The 17,774-nt window shown below is 40.4% G+C and overlaps 1 protein-coding gene and 1 long non-coding RNA gene across 31 annotated transcripts in view; one reads left to right on the top strand and one right to left on the bottom strand.

The window, feature by feature from the left end:
* The window catches only part of RGS7 (regulator of G protein signaling 7), a 448,509-nt gene that overhangs the window by 344,714 nt on the left and 86,021 nt on the right, over positions 1–17,774 (top strand). For 23 of the 30 annotated variants that reach the window (XR_010599787.1, XR_010599786.1, XM_065589102.1 and 20 more), the window contains one exon: positions 3,192–3,243. The exons of the other annotated variants lie outside the window; for them this stretch is intronic. Coding sequence is in view for 21 of the 23 variants with exons in the window: in XM_065589102.1 (XP_065445174.1) it covers positions 3,192–3,243 (52 nt within the window). In the remaining 2 variants the exon portion in view is untranslated. The remainder of the gene's footprint in view (positions 1–3,191; positions 3,244–17,774) is intronic. 30 annotated transcript variants of the gene reach the window in all.
* LOC101942481 (uncharacterized) lies at positions 2,798–17,682 on the bottom strand. Its single transcript, XR_256302.4, has 3 exons — positions 17,599–17,682; positions 6,034–6,338; positions 2,798–2,987 (listed from the first exon to the last, which is right to left on the bottom strand). It is a non-coding gene; the product is annotated as an uncharacterized LOC101942481 (long non-coding RNA).

Genomic DNA, 17,774 nt, shown 5'->3' with positions numbered 1-17,774 from the left:
GGGTAGCTATCCCACAGTTCCCACAGTCTCCGCCGTCCATTGGAATTCTGGGTTAAGCTCCCAATGCCTGATGGGGCAAAAACATTGTTGCGGGTGGTTTTGGGTACATGTTCTCAGTCGCCCCTCCCTCCGTGAAAGCAACAGCAGACAATTGTTTTGCGCCTTTTTTCCTGGGTTATCCATGCAGACACCATGCCATGGCAAGCATGGAGCCTGCTCAGCTCACTGTTACCACTGTTGTTGCATCAGAGAGGCTTTGAAAACCAGTTTCATGACTTGCCAAGCTTCGGTGTGACAGTAGTGTGTGTTTCTCCTTGATGCAAACCCACCCCATTTGTTGATTTTAATTCCCTGTATGCCAATCACCCGCCCCCCTTCAAAATAAAGTAACTATTGTTTTGAAACCATGCATTCTTTCTTTATTAATTAAAAAAAAATGAGATAACAGACAAGGTAGCCCAGGTGGGGTGGGGGAGGAGGGAAGGACAAGGCCACATTGTTTATTGTAGCCACACTAAAAATCAAACTGTTTGAATGACAGCCTTCTGTTGCCTGGGCCATCCTCTGGAGTGGAGTGGCTGGGTGCCTGGAGCCTCCCCCACCCATGTTCTTGGGCATCTGGGTGAAGAGGCTATGGAACATAGGGAGGAGGGCAGGCGGTCATACAGTGGATGCGGTGGGGGTCTGTGCTCTTGTTGGCTTTCCTGCAGCTCCAACACATGCTTCATCATGTCCGTTTGCTCCCCCATTAGCCTCAGCATCGCATCTTGCCTCTGCTCTTCATGATCACTTAATTCTTTCCCGACCTCTGCCATTGAATGCCTCTATGCATTAAGCTGTGCCCTAGCAGTGCAGGCTGGACTGCATGAGCTCGGAAAACATGTCATCACGAGTGCGTTTTTTTTCACCTTCTAATCTGTGATAACCTCAGGGACGGAGACGATAGGGGGAGCACAGAAACATTCTATGCTCTACAATTCTGGGGGGACTGCATGGTCACCTGTGCTGCTGAGTTCGCCACACTCACCAAACAGGAAATGAAATTCAAAAGTTCCCGGGGCTTTTCCTGGTTACCTGGCTAGTGCATTGGTGTTCAAAGTGCTGTCCAGAGCGGTCACAATGGAGCACTCTGGGATAGCTCCTGGAGGCCAATACCGTTGATTTGCGTCTGCATTACCCCAAATTCGACCCAGCAAAGTCGATTTTAGTGCTACTCCCCTCCCCGGGTAGGAGTACAGAAGTTGATTTTAAGAGACCTTTAGGTCGACGGAATGGGGTTGGTTGTGTGGATGCAGTCATTTTTAAATCCACCTAACACAGCTAAATTTAACCTAACCCCGTAGTGTAGATCAGGCCTAAGATCTATAGTGTCCATGTAAGAAAAGGACAGTGTTATTGCTCTGTCTGGAAGAACTGTTTGTTGGCTAATAGAGAAAAGCTGCATCATATGGCTTACACATTTCCAGTTCCACTCAAGGGATTGCTGTCCAAGACTCAGGGTGATATCAATGTTAGCTTATTTTAGAACAGCTTTAGGGCTAAATTCAGACTCCTGCATTTACAGCCATGCAGACTCAGGGACTGGGAAGGCGTGTGCCTTGAGAGTGGCATGCCTGGAGTCAGTATGTCTATGTATGGATAAAGCAGGCATGATGCTGCCAAGTACCTTGAGGAAACATTTTTATTAGTGGGCCCTGCTGCATCTGCTAATATGCTTCTGCTAATTTAGGTATAGAGTTGTGCATGGATTTTTGGGTGGGAGGGCATGGCTGTTTACCGCCATGTATGGGAGTGCTATGTTAAAGGCTCTCTGAGCCTCTCCCCGGGAGGGCGGGGGGGGGAGGGGCTGCCATCATTTAAGATTAACATTTAATCATTGGAACCTGGCAAAAGGAACCTCAGTTTATGCAATGAGTTGTGATATAAATTAACATCAGAGCTCTAGAACAGTGAATATCAATTCATTAGCAATGACCAACAGATGGAAAATATATTGTTGTGAAATATTTCAGTCATTTTAATTCTGCAGGTGGAATTATTTTTCATTTATTAGCAATATTTCATGAACATTTTAATCAGAAATTTTTAGTTTTGACCATTTTTATTTCTGAAATTTTGCTTTACATTTTTTCATTTTGCTTTTTCATTTTTCACTTCCCGCCTTTTTCCCTTTCACCACCTTTTCTCTCGTTGTTTTCCATTGTACCACTGAAAAGGTGTGGGTGTCGAAGGATGAGGAAAAATAGAGAGGGGGAAGGAAAGAAAAAATAAAACAAACAAATGAAAAATCCACCCTAAAAAAAGACATTTTTTCATTTTTCCAGTTCCAGCAGGAAAAAATTCAAAAACAAACCAACACAAATACTGACATTTGACTATAATAATATCATATCTCAAATTTCATATTAGTGTATACACATGAATATACTGTGTATATAAATACTAGAGATGTCTGATTTTTTTAATCAAACAAGGTTTTTCATTGAAATATAGTCTTTCAAAAATGAATTATTTTCTTCATTTCTTACAAAATATTAATAACACTTAAAGATATCTTCCCAACAATATAAACAAAATGCTATTGAAATAAAAAAAATCATTTTGTTTGCGATAAAAGAAAATGTAAATAACATTTTAGGTATTTTTAATGGAAAAATAAAGAACTGCATTTTGAAGGCCTCGACAGTAGTACAACTTTGAAATTTTGCATATTTTTGTGAAAATAGCCTGTCCTTTTTGACCAACTCTATTAAATACCTACTAGTGAGTTGCTTAGAACCTTAACATACCGTTTATTAATCACAAGTTCTGCAAAATCAAAGATTGAATGGGTCATAAAGAGTGCAAAAACTTCTCACTTCTAAATGTTGATTCTTCATGTTGGTGTGAGCATGTTCCTGGAGAAAGTAGGGCTGTCCTGTACCTGTTCTGTAGTTTATCAATAATAATAATAATACTTCATTCTTCTTAGCTGCCATTCTAGCACACTACACAAATATCATAAATAAGCATACAAAAGTAATTTGCCATTTTGATGTCTATTTCAAAATTGCTGGATTTACAATACAGTGGATTTCCGAAGAAAACATAAATAACCTTTACAAAACAGTGTCAGTCTAGGAATTGTATAATGCTTGCTTTGTCTAACCTGAATTCCCTGCTTTTTTGTTTTACTTTGTTTTATTCTATAGACACCCTATTTTTGGCCATCAAATTGTTGGGAGCCGGAAAATACAGACTATGGTCAGTGTGGATACCTATTCTCTTTCTATCAGGAGTCTTGTATTGTATGTATAAAAATGTTATTACAGTCTGTCTTGTTTAGCCATCCCACCATTAAAAACACTGTTGTTGTTTTGTTCAATCCCAGTGCAAGAACTGCTGATGCTCAGCTCAAGGTTGGGTTTGATTTTATAAAGTTTATTAAGGCAGAAGTCACATATGAATGTGATCCAGGAATACAAAAATAGCATTGCATTGCTGTGCACATTGTAAATACATATGGTGACAATGTCTCAGTGAAACAGAAGGTACTTTAAAAGTAGTGATTCTACCATGCTGATAAGATTCAAACACATGCAAGCAACCCGGTTAGGATTCTCAAACTCATAGTGGGCCAAAGATACGTGAATGTACGTATCCAGTGGGCATATGGAAATCAGTTATTTGTTCGTACACAAGGCCACACAAATACATGTGCATACATTCAGGTTCACATGGATGGGAATGGCCACATCTGTGTACAATATGTTATTTCATGCCATATGTAGGGAGGCCATTTGTCCAGTTTAAAGCCGGACAATCCTAGATTTATGCCGTACTGTTCCTGTCCAATAGAGACTTAGCACTGGACATGGCTTTATCCATTGAAAATGAGAGATGAGAATAGGAAGAGATTGTGGATGCAGGAGGATGCCAGAGGGGCAGGGTCAAGGTGACACCTCTGTATGCAGTGATGCAGGCATGGGTGGGCCAATGCAAGCAGGCTCACACACAGGGGCAGAGTCATGCAGGCAGGGATGGGCTAGTGCAGGGGGCCGACACAGAAGGGGGTGGGGCTGTGTGTGTGGGCTAAAATAGGGTGGGGCCATGTGGGTAGGCTGATGCAGAAGGGGGAGGGACCATGTGGGCAGGGGCGTTGAAATCCCGTATTCTGAGGAGGTGCCAGGGCCACCCTAGCCATGTTTAGCACATTTACACACATAAATTATACGTGCATAATTGGTTAAAAAAACACTATAAAATGACTAAAGCCAAGATTTTTCAAATATTAGTATCTAAAGTTAGGTTCCTATGTCCACATGTATGCACCGAATTAAAGTGTTGTGATTTTCCATGAAACTGATCAATCAACAGCTCCCATTCATTTTAATGGGAGCTGCTGGATACTCAGGACTTTTGGAAAAACAGCCCATTTATTTTGGTGACTAAATAGCCTAACTTCAGGCACCCATTTTTTTTTAAATATCTTGGCTGAATGCTTTGGAAATTCAAGGTGGTGTGCACTACAGTGTGTTCAACCTCAGTATTGGAGAGCTGTGGGCTAATGGAATCTGCATAAGGTTGGGAGTCAGTCCAACATTCTTTTCTTATCTTCGCAGTTGTCTTGTGTGATTTTTGGGTAAATCACTAAATCCAGCAATTTCAAACTCAGGTGCCTAACGTTAGACATCTAAATAACTAGCCCGATTTTCAGAGGTGATGAGCACCAACAACTCTCAAGTCTGAAGAGGCTGACGTTAACCTCTCCAGGCCTCAGTTAGCTCATGTGTACAATGGGGATAAAAATGCTTACCAACCTTGTAAAACACTGAGATTTGTAGATTAAAAGTACAGTAGAAGTCCAGAATGTTGTTATGGATCTAATATTTAGACTGCTGTGATTAGTCACTGAGGCAGGAAGATATTTGATTCAGCACTTAATATTACTGCCTCTTTCTTTCTTTTCTTTCCTTCTTACTTTCCTTCTTAGCAGTTTTTCACGGCTTTCCTTTAAGTGTTGTCCTATCTATTCACAGTCTCCTGGGTTATGGAAGACCAGAAAGTTATGAAACATGGTTCCCAAGGGAAACCAAGCTGTTCACCAGAAAAAAGCCTATGGGATAACTGGGGGAGTTAATAAATATGCTAAAATGTTTATTAGAACCCTTCACTGTCTAATATTAGACCTGAGCCTGAAGTCAGCCTGAGAAAATTGCTGTCACTATCCACTGATGTTGATGAGGCGGTACAATGTCTAGCTGCCTTACTAAAGTGACCTTCCAGCTGAGAAAAAGCAATAATGAAGATTAAAAAAGAAACCCCACAGTCAGAATCAGAATTATCAATTTGGGCGGGGGACACGGGGGGGGGTGAAGAGAGACTCTCCAGGGTATCAGAATAGAGCTCAGGATCTGTCTATCCCTCCACACAGTGATGTGCCAGGAGAGTTTCTTGTTTCTTTATGCTGGGCTCCTCCAGTTATCATATAGGCTTTACCACTAAACAGCTCAGTTTCCTGTTTTTAGTATAGGAAGGCCTGGGGGTGGGCATAATTTTAAAGGAAATTAGAAATCCTGTGTTGTGGAGTGCTGAGTTTTTAATGGATTTCCATGGTATATTAACCCTTCTATTGATTAGGGTCTATCACCATGCATGGGCTGGAAGGCTGCTGAGATTTTCTGCTGAACATACAGCAATGATTTGAGGAAACAGTTGCAATCTCAGTCCAAATAACTGGATCACCAAGCTATGATAGCTAACAAGAAATCTTTTTTCAAGATTATTTAAATCCTTAGACTACAGTGGTTAATTCTTGTACCTTAGGGCCTACATATTTTTAAACACTCAGTTGAAGCTTGTAGGAGTTCTGCATTCAAGACAGTGACAAAGCTAGACATTTAAAAATTAAAAAGTCAGATTCTACCATTATTACTCATGCTGAGAAATAATTTACTCCAGAAATTGACCCATTGACTAGTGGCTCTAAATTAAAACATGCTCATTAAAAAATCAAAAAACCCAAGGAATGTTCAAAACAGTATTTTTACTTACCAGTCACTTTTAAACTATGAATGCTTCTGGTGTTTCTGAAGGAGAGCTGACATTTTACTGCTGCTACATAGCATTCAGGGCCTCATGCAATGAGTGCTCTGCTCCCAACTTCCACTTGGAACAGAAGAATGGCAATACCAGATCAGACCAGTGGTCCATTTAATGCACTAATCCGTCTCCAAAATTGGCCAGTAGCAGATTCTTCAGAGGAAGGTCTAAAACTCTCACAATGGACAACTTTGCAATAATATCCCTGTTGGGTAACCTTCTTCCCAATTCCAGGCAGTTAGAAGTTGTTTTATATCCTGAAGCATAAGGGTTCATATTATATTTATGAATTTTTATCCTAGCCAGTTTAATTGCATATATTGAATATAGTGGGAGTTCTGAATGCAGACCACTTGCAAGATTCATAGATTCTAGGACTGGAAGGGACCTCGAGAGGTCATTGAATCCAGTCCCCTGCCCTTATGGCAGGACCAAATACTGTCTAGACCATCCCTGATAGACATTTATCTAACCTACTCTTAAATAGCTCCAGAGATGGAGATTCCACAACCTTCATAGGCAATTTATTCCAGTGTTTAACCACCCTGACAGCTAGGAACTTTTTCCTAATGTCCAACCTAAACCTCCCTTGCTGCAGTTTAAGCCCATTGCTTCTTGTTCTATCCTTAGAGGCTAAGGTGAACAAGTTTTCTCCCTCCTCCTTATGACACCCTTTTAGATACCTGAAAACTGTTATCATGTCCCCTCTCAGTCTTCTCTTTTCCGAACTAAACAAACCCAATTCTTTCAGCCTTCCTTCATAGGTCATGTTCTCAAGACCTTTAATCATTCTTGTTGCTCTTCTCTGGACCCTCTCCAATTTCTCCACATCTTTCTTGAAATGCGGTGCCCACTATCGCACTGATAGTTTGTAACAAAGGAAGTGATAATCAACAAGATTGAAATTCACTGCTCTGCAGAAGACCCACAAAAGGTCTATGAACCCCTGAAATCCTATTTTGAGGGCAAAATAGGTCTTAAGTAGGATTTCAGAAAGCCGCGATCGGCGGCGGCAATTGGAAGTTCAGTGCCAGGTCCTTCACTCCTAGAGGGAGTGAGGGACCTGCTGCCCCCGAATTGCTGCACGTGCCGCCCCTCTCCTTTGGCCGCCCCAAGCACTTGCTTGTTAAGCTGGTGCCTAGAGCCGGCCCTGTCAGTGTCTTAAAAGTCTTAGGGGATTTATAGTTCTCAATGGGCCCTCTGCAGAAAGGCAAATTTCACCCTAAAAGAGTTCAAAAGAGATGCTGCAGACTTTCACAGTAGTTTACTAGTAAATGATGTATAGAAAATGTAGGTAATTGCCCATAATAAACCATTTTTAAATAAATAGAACTTACATTAAAGCCATTTGTGGCACCTTAGAAACTAACAAATTTATTTGAGCATAAGCTTTCGTGGGCTACAGCCCACTTCTTCAGATGCATAGAATGGAACACATATTGAGAAGATATATATACACATACAGAGAGCATGAAAAGGTGGGAATTGTCTTACCAACTTTGAGAGGCCAATTACGTAAGAGAAAAAACTTTTGAAGTGATAATCAAGATAGCCCAGTACAGACAGTTTGATAAGAAGTGTGAGAATACTTACATGGGGAGACAGATTCAATGTTTGTAATGGCTCAGCCATTCCCAGTCTCTATTCAAGCCTAAATTGATTGTATCTAGTTTGTATATCGATTCAAGTTCAGCAGTTTCTCCTTGGAGTCTGTTTTTGAAGCTTTTCTGTTGCAAAATTGCCACCCTCAGGTCTGTTATTGAGTGACCAGACAGGTTAAAGTGTTCTCCTACTGGTTTTTGAATGTTATGATTCCTGATGTCAGATTTGTGTCCATTTATTCTTTTGCATAGAGACTGTCCGGTTTAGCCAATGTACCTGCCAGAGTGGCATTGCTGGCACATGTACATTGGCCTAAGAAAATATCATACAAATCATAAAAAAGTGTAAAGTTTCCCTTTAAATAAAGGCAGGCATACCTACCATTATTCATCCAGTGTTGTACTGCTGCTTATGATGAACAGTGACAATAAAATAATTAACCTTAAGCTAGAAATGAAATGAGGTTGAGACATGGCATTTGTTCCTTCATTACCAAGTTAACTCCAAAAATAAATGCTTTTTTATTCCTTTATAGACTATGTTAACATCTACTTTACAATGTTATTTCACTTTCTGCTTTATGTTAGCTGAGGGTATACAATATTTTCATGACAAAGATTTAGCTTTAGGCAATGTGTGTAAAACAGATGATGTCCTTTCTTGACACATCCTTTAAAAATAATCTCCAAAAATATATTTCAAGAGGCTGCTGGCCAATTCCTAGAGCAGTGCTATAGTGAACCCTGCTACTGATACAGGCGTTAGACTTTTATCTTGGATCAAGGTAAAATATCTTGGCCTCCATTTTGAAGATAACTAGATGCCCACTTTTTGGATGCTCAAACTGAGGCATCTAAGAAGGTCCTAATTTTCTGAAAGTGCTGAGCATTCAATCGCTGAAAATCAGGATCCTTTAAAATATCTCAATTTAGGCACCCAGAATCACTAGTCACTTTTAAACATGTAAGTCCTTGGTTTTCATTTAACTGATTGTATTGATTTTAAAGTTCTACACAGTGGGACCCAACCATGCTGGAGAGTTTCTCCCATGCAAAGTTCCACTGAATTCAGCAGGACTTGGTGCAGGAGTAAAGGTGTGGGTCCTTTGCAGTAATTTAGACTGGTGGAGTTTGAGTAGTTCTGCATCCTCTCTGTATTGGATAGAGTCCCTATCTTATGACTTGTTCATGTGGCTATTAAAACTATGATCTCACAGTTTAGAAAGCTGGCTCTGCTTTATATTGTTGCTCTAGAGTGAGTGAGTGTACTAATGGCTGAACATACTGTCTACTTGTACTCTGATAGGACAATTAATTCTGCAAATTAAAATGTTATATGCCCAACTCCCCTCTTATTTAAAATTAAATTTACTGGATTAATAGAGGTTCTTCTGGCAAATTAAAAACACTTCTGTGTCATTGAAAGTTTATGAAATATTGAGGCTATTTATGTTCATAGTCAGAAGGATCCGGGTTCATCTCAGTTGGCCAAATCTAATGAATATTAATCCATATGCATATGGGATCAATTCTCATGAGGCTTGTCAGTTCCTTTCTCGGGTTTAGTGACTCACAGCTGTTGGGAATTTGAGGAATTTAATTCTCCCACATTCTCTTGTTTAAATAATAATATAGAAAAAAGATGAAAGGCAGAGAAAAGTTCCAAGGTTCACAGGTAATTACAGTCTATGTAAATACAACAAATAATTGTAACAATGTAGAAAACAGTATTTTGGGGGGAGAAGAAGGAGGCGGTAATAAGAAATGTTTCAGGAGGAAAGGTGAATAGAAGTGGGTGAAATTATATAATGGATTGAACACAGGAAAAGTGAGAGTTGGAGGGGATTTCATTTTTGTTCTAGAGTTAGGAGCTGTAGATCAAGAGAAGAGATGGATATGAGCTATCAGGGAATCTTCAAATAGGTAAAACGAGATAGGGAAGCTGTTCTGGATTATGGGGACAAAAGGAGACAGATATGTGTCTTTGAATGTGAATGGAAATAGTGGTATGGGCTGTGGAATGGGCTGAATTACAATGATAATTTCAGAAAGGGAGGTGGGGGATGCTGGGTGTGGGAGGGGCAAATTCTTTAAGTCTATGAGAGAGGTAATGTACTGGTTCCTGAAATGGACTAAAGGTCGGGAAATGTGTTCCCATTTTATGGTATAAATGAGGTGATTAGCTGGTACATTTTGGACAAAACAAAGTTAGAAGAATTAGTAGTATGGACTGAAGAAATCCATAAGGGAAATCATTCCACTAGTTCAGGCTAAGAAGAAAGGAAGACATGCATAAGAGCTTCAGCAAAGGGGTTGAGATAGTGTCTGCTGTGGACAGGACAGTATTTTGGGGGTGATAGTAGGCAAATATATAGATCTAGGCAACATGAAAAACAAAAGATTCCTGAGTCTAAAAGAATATGCAGCTTTTTCTCCACTAGAGGTGAAGGACAGGGAACAGTGGTGGTTAGGATGAGAGGGCTCTTACCAATTACAGTGTAGGCCAGGGTAGTCAATTATTTTTTGTCAAGGTCCAAATTTCTTAGTAAAGATATAGTCAAGGTCCAGACTCTAGAGAAAATAATAAGAAACTCCAACTAATAATGATGATAATAACTAAAAAAGATGTTGGGGTCTGTTCAAAAATGTCTGGTGGTCTGGATTTGGCCCATGGTCTACCTATTGATTACCCCTGGTGTAGGCTATCAGTTTGGGGACAAATTATGGCTTCCTCTGGGTGAGTGTTCTGTGTGGAAGGTAGCACAGGGAGCCTCTTTGCCCTTTCCCTAGGACACTTGTGCTCATGAGACAGCAATAATTTATGCTCCCCTGTGCAGGGTGTATAGCATCACCAGAGAGGACAAGTTGTTGGGTCGGAGTCTGGGCATGGTTCCACTTTCCTGGAACCAGACAGGACCTTGAGATCTGCTCTATAGGGAGCATGCACTGCACCCTTTCATCCTCCATCTCCAAGCTTTCAACTTGCTCCTCTTTAGGTAGTAACACATCAATGGCACTTCTGCAGTACATGACCTGCTATCCCCAGTTGGGCTCTGCCCATAGGTGCCGTAATTTGCCCAACTCGGTTGGGAAGTTCTGCTGAAGACATGAGCAGGTGAGAAAAGCAGCAAGTGAGAAACAGTGACAGATTGAATGTAATAGAGATTTGGAGAGAAGGCAGGGCAAAGCAGGATGTCCATGGTGTTGGAGAGAGTGAAATCTGCCAGCATCTGAGTTAGGACTTGTTATTCTTGAGAGAGTTCTGGAGGAAGAGTTATACTGCTGGATGTACCTACCACAGGCTTTCTGTATGACCTGGGTAAGTCACAGAGTGTATTTCATCTTCCGTATTTGTAAAATGCAAATAATTCTTCACAAGGGTGTTGTGAGGCTAAACTAATGTGCACTAAGTTTCTCACATGAGATTCTCACATGAAAGGTGCTATTAAAGTGTAAAATATATAATTGTTATTTCTAGCTCTAATTATGCTAGACCAGGGAGGCACCACTGTTTCTCAAGACACTGGCCATTCAGATAGCTGAAGAAGGTTTTTAGGTGTTTGGTTAGTAGGAAAGGGAAAAAATTGGGGAAAGAAATTCAATAAGTGGATATTTATTAATAATGACATCACTGTTGTTGTAGGATAGAAGAGAGGGAAGATTACAGAAGATGGGGACAGGATAAGTTCACAGAGATAGAATGGGCAGGAGATTGCAGGCTTGGGTTCTGGGGAGTCGAAGGAAGGAACTGGATTTTCATGACTCCACTGATTCTGGTTGAAGAGAAAAATACAGTGGTTGTTAGGTGATATGAAAATTCATGTGTCAGACTTGGGCTAGTGAGGTTTTTGCTTCTTTGTGGGGGTGGGGAGAATTTAGCAAGTAGAAGACATGAGATTAGAAGACTATAAAAACATCCAAGCAAATAGGCTGCAGTCAATTACAAATGCTAGTGAGTTAAATGTTACAGAATACCATACTGTATGGAGAATCAGAAATGAAATGGATAGTTCAAAATGTCCCTCAGTGTTGTTTTCTTCTTGCAAAAATTCATTTCAGTTTTGCATCTTGCTAGCAGATTAGTTCAGTGTTTTGCATTTTGTTAGAAAAACACAACTCTGGGTAAAAAAATAGAGAAACAGATGTAAAACTAAATTTGCCAACGGTTTCATGCTGGCAAAGATCAAATATATCTGTACAAAATTTTGAGAGAGCTTGGAATTTACTTGATGGGGCAGTTGACAGGACAAGCTATCAATAGCTTCAATGCAGAGCCTCACTTCCCCATTGATATAACCAATATAACCTTTAGCTTTCTCTCATGTGCTGTTTGTCTCTATTTTAATTCAAATGTACCTGTATGTTATCCTTTTGTTATCCTTATCTGTCAAACAAAAGAGGAAAATCTGTGACTCAGAAATCTGAAGGTGACATTAACTAAACTTCTTGCACAAAAACACCATATCACTCACGGGCAAGCACTTTTCACAAAATGATCACTCCATATCTGGCCTCTCAGTCCTCATTCTCAAAGGAAGCCTGCACAACACCTTCAAAAATCGAGCCTAGGAACTTACATTCATAATTTTGCTAGACACTAAAAAATCATGGTCTTAATAAAGGCAATGGATTTATGGCTTATTACAACAATCTGTAACCCATTAACTCCCATCTTATGTCATTATGACTGTAAATGAGTTAACTGGCTGCTTCACCTTGAATAGTCTCTTACAATATATATTAACTACTTATGTTAAACAATCTGTTCCACCTTGTATTTATCTGTGACAATCTGAGTATCTTTCCCAGACCTGAAAAAGAGCCCTGTGTAGCTTGAGAGCTTGTCTCTTTCACAAACAGAAGTTGATCCTATAAAAGATATTACCTCATCTGCCTACTATGAATGTTCATGAATCTTTTATCCAGGTTGGATTACAATAAAATAAGGAAATAATCCCCAGTGGCAATATACCACTTTTCTTTCTCTCTTTCTCTAGGTAAAGTGGAGTCTGAAAGCTTCAGCTATCAGGGATTCTTTATGAAATGGGAGAGAAGGCCAAAAAAAAAAAAAAACCCACTATCTTTTTGCATTGCCCTTGAGAATTTAAGTGGCAATTTTCTTTTCCAGAGTTTTTCTTTCTAGAGATATTGTCTTTCCCAATCAGAGCTAAAATCAGCTATAGTACTGCTGAACTTGGCCTATCACACATCAGTTGCATCTGCAGAACATAACATACAGGTCTGTCTCATCTTACACGGGGGTTCCGTTCCGCGGTTAGCGCGTAAAGCGAAAACTGCGTATAGCCAAAACCCCATTGAGTTCAATGTCGGGCGAAATCGCCTGCACTACAGGTATAGTATTAAAACTGTTGTTTTTCTCTTTTTTTTGCCAACCGCGTAAAGTTGAAATCGTGCATGTTAAATGCGCGTAAGATGCGACAGACCTGTATACTAGGTAAATGCAAGCATAGACAGGCAATTGCAATCATAAACCACACTTTTATTCAGCTTAATTTTCCATTTAGAACATGTTTGTCTACTTATTTTGCATTCACAGTTTAAAATGCCTGTTTGAAAATTTGACCTCTATCTCAAACTTTCTTTCTCTAGTAGGCAGTCATTTTACTAATCTCTGTATGGCTCTGCATAGCAACACAGTTTGAATTCATAGAATCCAGAGCTGGGAATCAGACCTCTTAGGTCATCTAACCCATCTCCCTGACATCACAGGTTTGGTTCTTAGAATGGTATTACTTGTATTAATGCCTTGCCCTGTCTAGTTTTATATACCAAGCTATGGGGCTTGAACACTTCTCTTGAGAGACATCCACACCCTGATAAAATCTCCCTGCCAAATGCAATCTTTCATACTTTTAGCCCATTGTTCCTAGTCATTAGTAATGATAAAATAACCATTAGCTCTTGGCTAGTGATTTTCTTCCAGGGATCTCACACCACTTTACAAAGCTACGTCAGTAGCATTTAAACTCATTTTACTGATGAGAAAAGTAAGATACAAATTTCAGTGACTTGCCCAGGGTCAGGCAAAGGCAATGCGAATGAAATCTTAGTCTCCAGGCTTTTGTTCAGTCTTGTGCCCTCACTGCTGGGTCCTTTAGTCTCCCTTACTAGGTGCAGCATCTTGTTAATGTTATTGTACATGAACAGTATTGCAGTTCTATATTTTTTTTTAAATGTAAAACAACCGAATGCTATAGAAATTGGCAGCATATACAGAATATCTGAGCTAATAGCTTGGTGGAAGGACTGGCTAAAAGGATCATCTATTTGCATGTAGATTCATCCCACAATGGAGAAGCCCTGTTGCTCGGCACACACAAAATTAGACTGGACAAAATGCAAATATATGTGCTCAAGGGAGCAAACCTGTATTAGCATGGAACTGGACTAGACCTATGAGGTTTATTCCCAGTTCTAGACCCCGTTGTTCTGCTGTGCAGAGCTACGTTAGTCACCAGAAGCTACCTCTGACACATAAATGATTCAGAGAAAGTCTCAGTTCAAAGCTTGCTGGAACCAGGATGCCGTGTTTTGTCCTGAAGCCTGCCAAATTTTGATGCAGACAGACGACCATCTGCAAGTCTGTCCATACGTGCCTTCTACATGCCATACATGCCTTCTACCTGTATTCGTGAACTTTATCTTAGGCATCAGCTATTGACATGCCTTAGCATTAACTAGGTCAGCAGAATATAGGAGGAGAGGCAGCTTTTCATAGTCCTTCGCCCCAGGAGTGACTCCAAAGTGCAAGGCTCTTTAACACAGAACTGTAATATTTTTCTGTCTCATAACTGTGGCACTAAGGTTATAAGAAAAAAGAGTTATAGCTGAGAATTCTCTTGTGCAGCCCAGTGCAGGTTGTTTGCCAACATTTTCATAAATGTACTTAGGAAAAGTTCTCTGGAACTTTCTAATCAAGTATGACCCAAATAGCTGTTTTTAAACATCTGTTTGCTGTTGCATTACTATAAATGCATTGTTAATCTAGGTTTAAATCCTGGCCTTTATCAATATAAACAATGTAATTTCTTATAGAAAGAATAAATTTAAAGATTTATAAATATAATTCAGAATTTTCAGAATTACTTTCAAATCACTGCTTTGAATAAACTAAACTGATTTGACTATTTCATTATTAATATGGAAATTAAATCTGCCAGTCTATGAATAGGGAGCTAACAAAAGACATGTGGGTGATTTCATTTGGGAGTGGTATATGGTCATGGGGATCTCCAAAACCATTGAAGCCTGCGATAGCTGAACCTCCCCAGGCTTATGTAAGAGGGTGTAATTGCATTGTAGATACTTGAGACTAACTGATGAAAGTTATTGTGCCCAGTTCACATAAAAACTGGCATTTTCTTTTTTATGCTTAAGTGGAAGATGAAACCTCAGTTAAGTGAGCATCCTAGAGACCAGAAATAATTAATTGCTTGATAGAAGCATCAGTGAGGTAAAGGAATAATTTGCACTGTAAATGGTGGTGATACTTAAATTGGGCATTTGTTACAGATTTGTCTATTGGCAGTGAAGATTTAGTCTAGTCCTTGATCAGGCACATTCAAAGATTGCTAATTTATCTGCCCTCAGGACAGCATCTGTCTGAACTCTGTAGACCTTATTTTAACTTTTATTTTTTTTCCCTGGCAATATTGAATGTATGCATATGACTCCCATTTTGACTCTGAAGCCAAAATTTGGTCCTATAGCTAATATTAGCTTCAGATGTATTCTGAGCAATAGGTGAAAGTAACATCTATAAATTCTCATGATTTATGTTTGTTACTGAATTAACAGGCACTATTAAACCAAATAAAGTGTTCATGTTAGGGTTTCTTTTCATAATTATTTTTTTTCCAACCAAAACAATTTGGCAAAATCAATACAAAATGTTAGTATCATTAAATCTTTATTTTTTGCTGAAAAAAAGTTTTGAACAAAAATATTTAACCATGCCATTGAAAGACACACTTAAAAAATAATGTCTTGTAAAGATTTTTTCCCTTCTCTTTTGCCTCACAGACATTCAGCCTGGCCCTCAATTTCTTGTGCATTTAAAATTCTTTCTGATTTCACTGGGAATCTTGCATAAAGATAACAATATCACTCTCCTGGTAGTAGTGTAGATGTGTTCTTCTGATCCTACTCGGTGGGATCTCCTATTGAGGTGTCATCAGACCCAACTGTAAAGCCCACCCTGAACCCAACTAGACCACAAGTAACCTGAACCTGATCCAAGCCCATGTCAAGTCATTGTCATGTCTGACCCAACACTTGTAGTTGGGTTTTATTGGGTTCAAGTTGGGTTGCAAGGTCAGATGCAGAGCTGCCAATGTTGGAGCTGGAAGAGCAATATGGCTGGGACATTGCAAACGGACCATGTGATTCTGTTTCACAAACATGCAGTGCTCCCTCTCCCTGCCCCAAAGAGCCCAGGGCCACCTGCATGCTGGTGAGGCCACAGCCCCCTGGACCACCCAAACCGCAGCCAGACGGTTGGACAGCCCCATCACTGTGCAGACACAGAGTAACCCCCCTCCTCTTCACTTCCACTGTCACCTCCTGCCTGGCCCCGCTGCAGGAATCCAGGCATGGGGAGGAGGTCAAAGTGGGAGGGGTATAGACCTTGGGATGGTGTGGTGGTGCATGATCGGTAGCCACTTACAGATCCCCCTGATCGTTACCTCAGATTTCCTGAATTGTTGCAGCAAGGGCACCATGAAATACTCTAGGCTGGGCAGTCGGGGTGAGGTGCAGCGTGGGGCAGGGCAGAGGCTGACCAGTGCAGGGTCCCGGCTGGCCATGCTGCTGCACTTGCAGGTGAGCCACGTTGTGTCTCTTTCTCCCTCATCTGGAAACAGCTGATGTGAGTGCAGCACTACCTCCCCTTGTGGCACCACCTCCACCAGCCACTGGCCCTTGCCTCACACACCCCCAGTCTTCTTGGGCCTAATTTTAAAGCCCAACCTGAACCTGGCCTGAGTGTGTCAACCCTTTTTCCAGTCCAACTTGTACCCAACACTTGTAGTTGATTCCCATTGGGTTCAGATCAGGTTGCAAGTCTGTAGTCTTCAAAGACCCAGTCCTGGTGCCATTCAAAACTCCCAAATCAGTGGGAGTTTTGTCACTTACTCCAGTGGGAGCTTGATCAGGCTCCATGTGAGCAACTAACTAACTTCATGGCCTTAAACTTTTAGAATGGGAGCTGTGGGTTTTTCACTAAATAGGTGTATGTAATGTATAAAATTAGTCCTCTTCCTTGTTCAAAGTTTGAAACCTCATAATTATCTCTATGGTCTTCTTAAAAAACAAACAAAAAAACAAACAAACAAAAAAAACAAACCCTGCAGAGGCTTTGCATGAGCTTTAAATGATAATTAAGCAGTTGAGAGTTGAAAATGGCTGAACCCTGAAAATGGGTTATTGTGATTGAATATATTTAAAAGCTGTTGCGAAGAGGCAACATATCTCAGTGGGACATGGTCAGTAATTTTACTGCTGAGCTGTCAAGTTACATTTTGTAACCCAGTTATTGTGGGTGAGATTTTCAAAAACACATAGCAATCCGTTAGCTCAGTTAATGGGTACGTCTACACCCAGGCCCACAGACTTGTGCTAGCAGGGTGTGCTAATATCAGCTAAAAATCGCTGTGTAGGTGGCACTTTGAAATTGTGGCTCGGACTGGAACTGGGACTCTGAAGCCCCTCCAGACTTCAGAGCCCAAGCTCCAGTCCAAGCTGCAACTTCAAAGCACCGTGTGCACAGCTGTTTTTAGAGTAGTAGTGTGAGCTTTGCTGGCATAAGTGGAATGGAACTGGGCTGGGAGGCTCATTCCTAGATGTTGTGTAGACAGGCCAAATGAGTGTTTTATCATTGGTTTAAATAGATTCTTACCTTATTGCCCAGACAGATGCAGGTTTAAAGTGGGGCTTACGTCTAGTAGTTTGGAAAAACAGTCCCTGCACATTGGCTGTCTCAGAAAGCATGACCCTACGAAAAATAAACAAACAGAAAAGTAAGTTCAGGGGAAGAGAACAAACATACTAATATAAATACCTAGCTCTTATATG

Source organism: Chrysemys picta, chromosome 3 (genome assembly GCF_011386835.1).
Source record: "Chrysemys picta bellii isolate R12L10 chromosome 3, ASM1138683v2, whole genome shotgun sequence".
Lineage (NCBI taxonomy): Eukaryota > Metazoa > Chordata > Testudines > Emydidae > Chrysemys > Chrysemys picta.
Note: the sequence above shows the minus strand (reverse complement) of the source record. Positions and strands in the feature narration are given on the sequence as shown.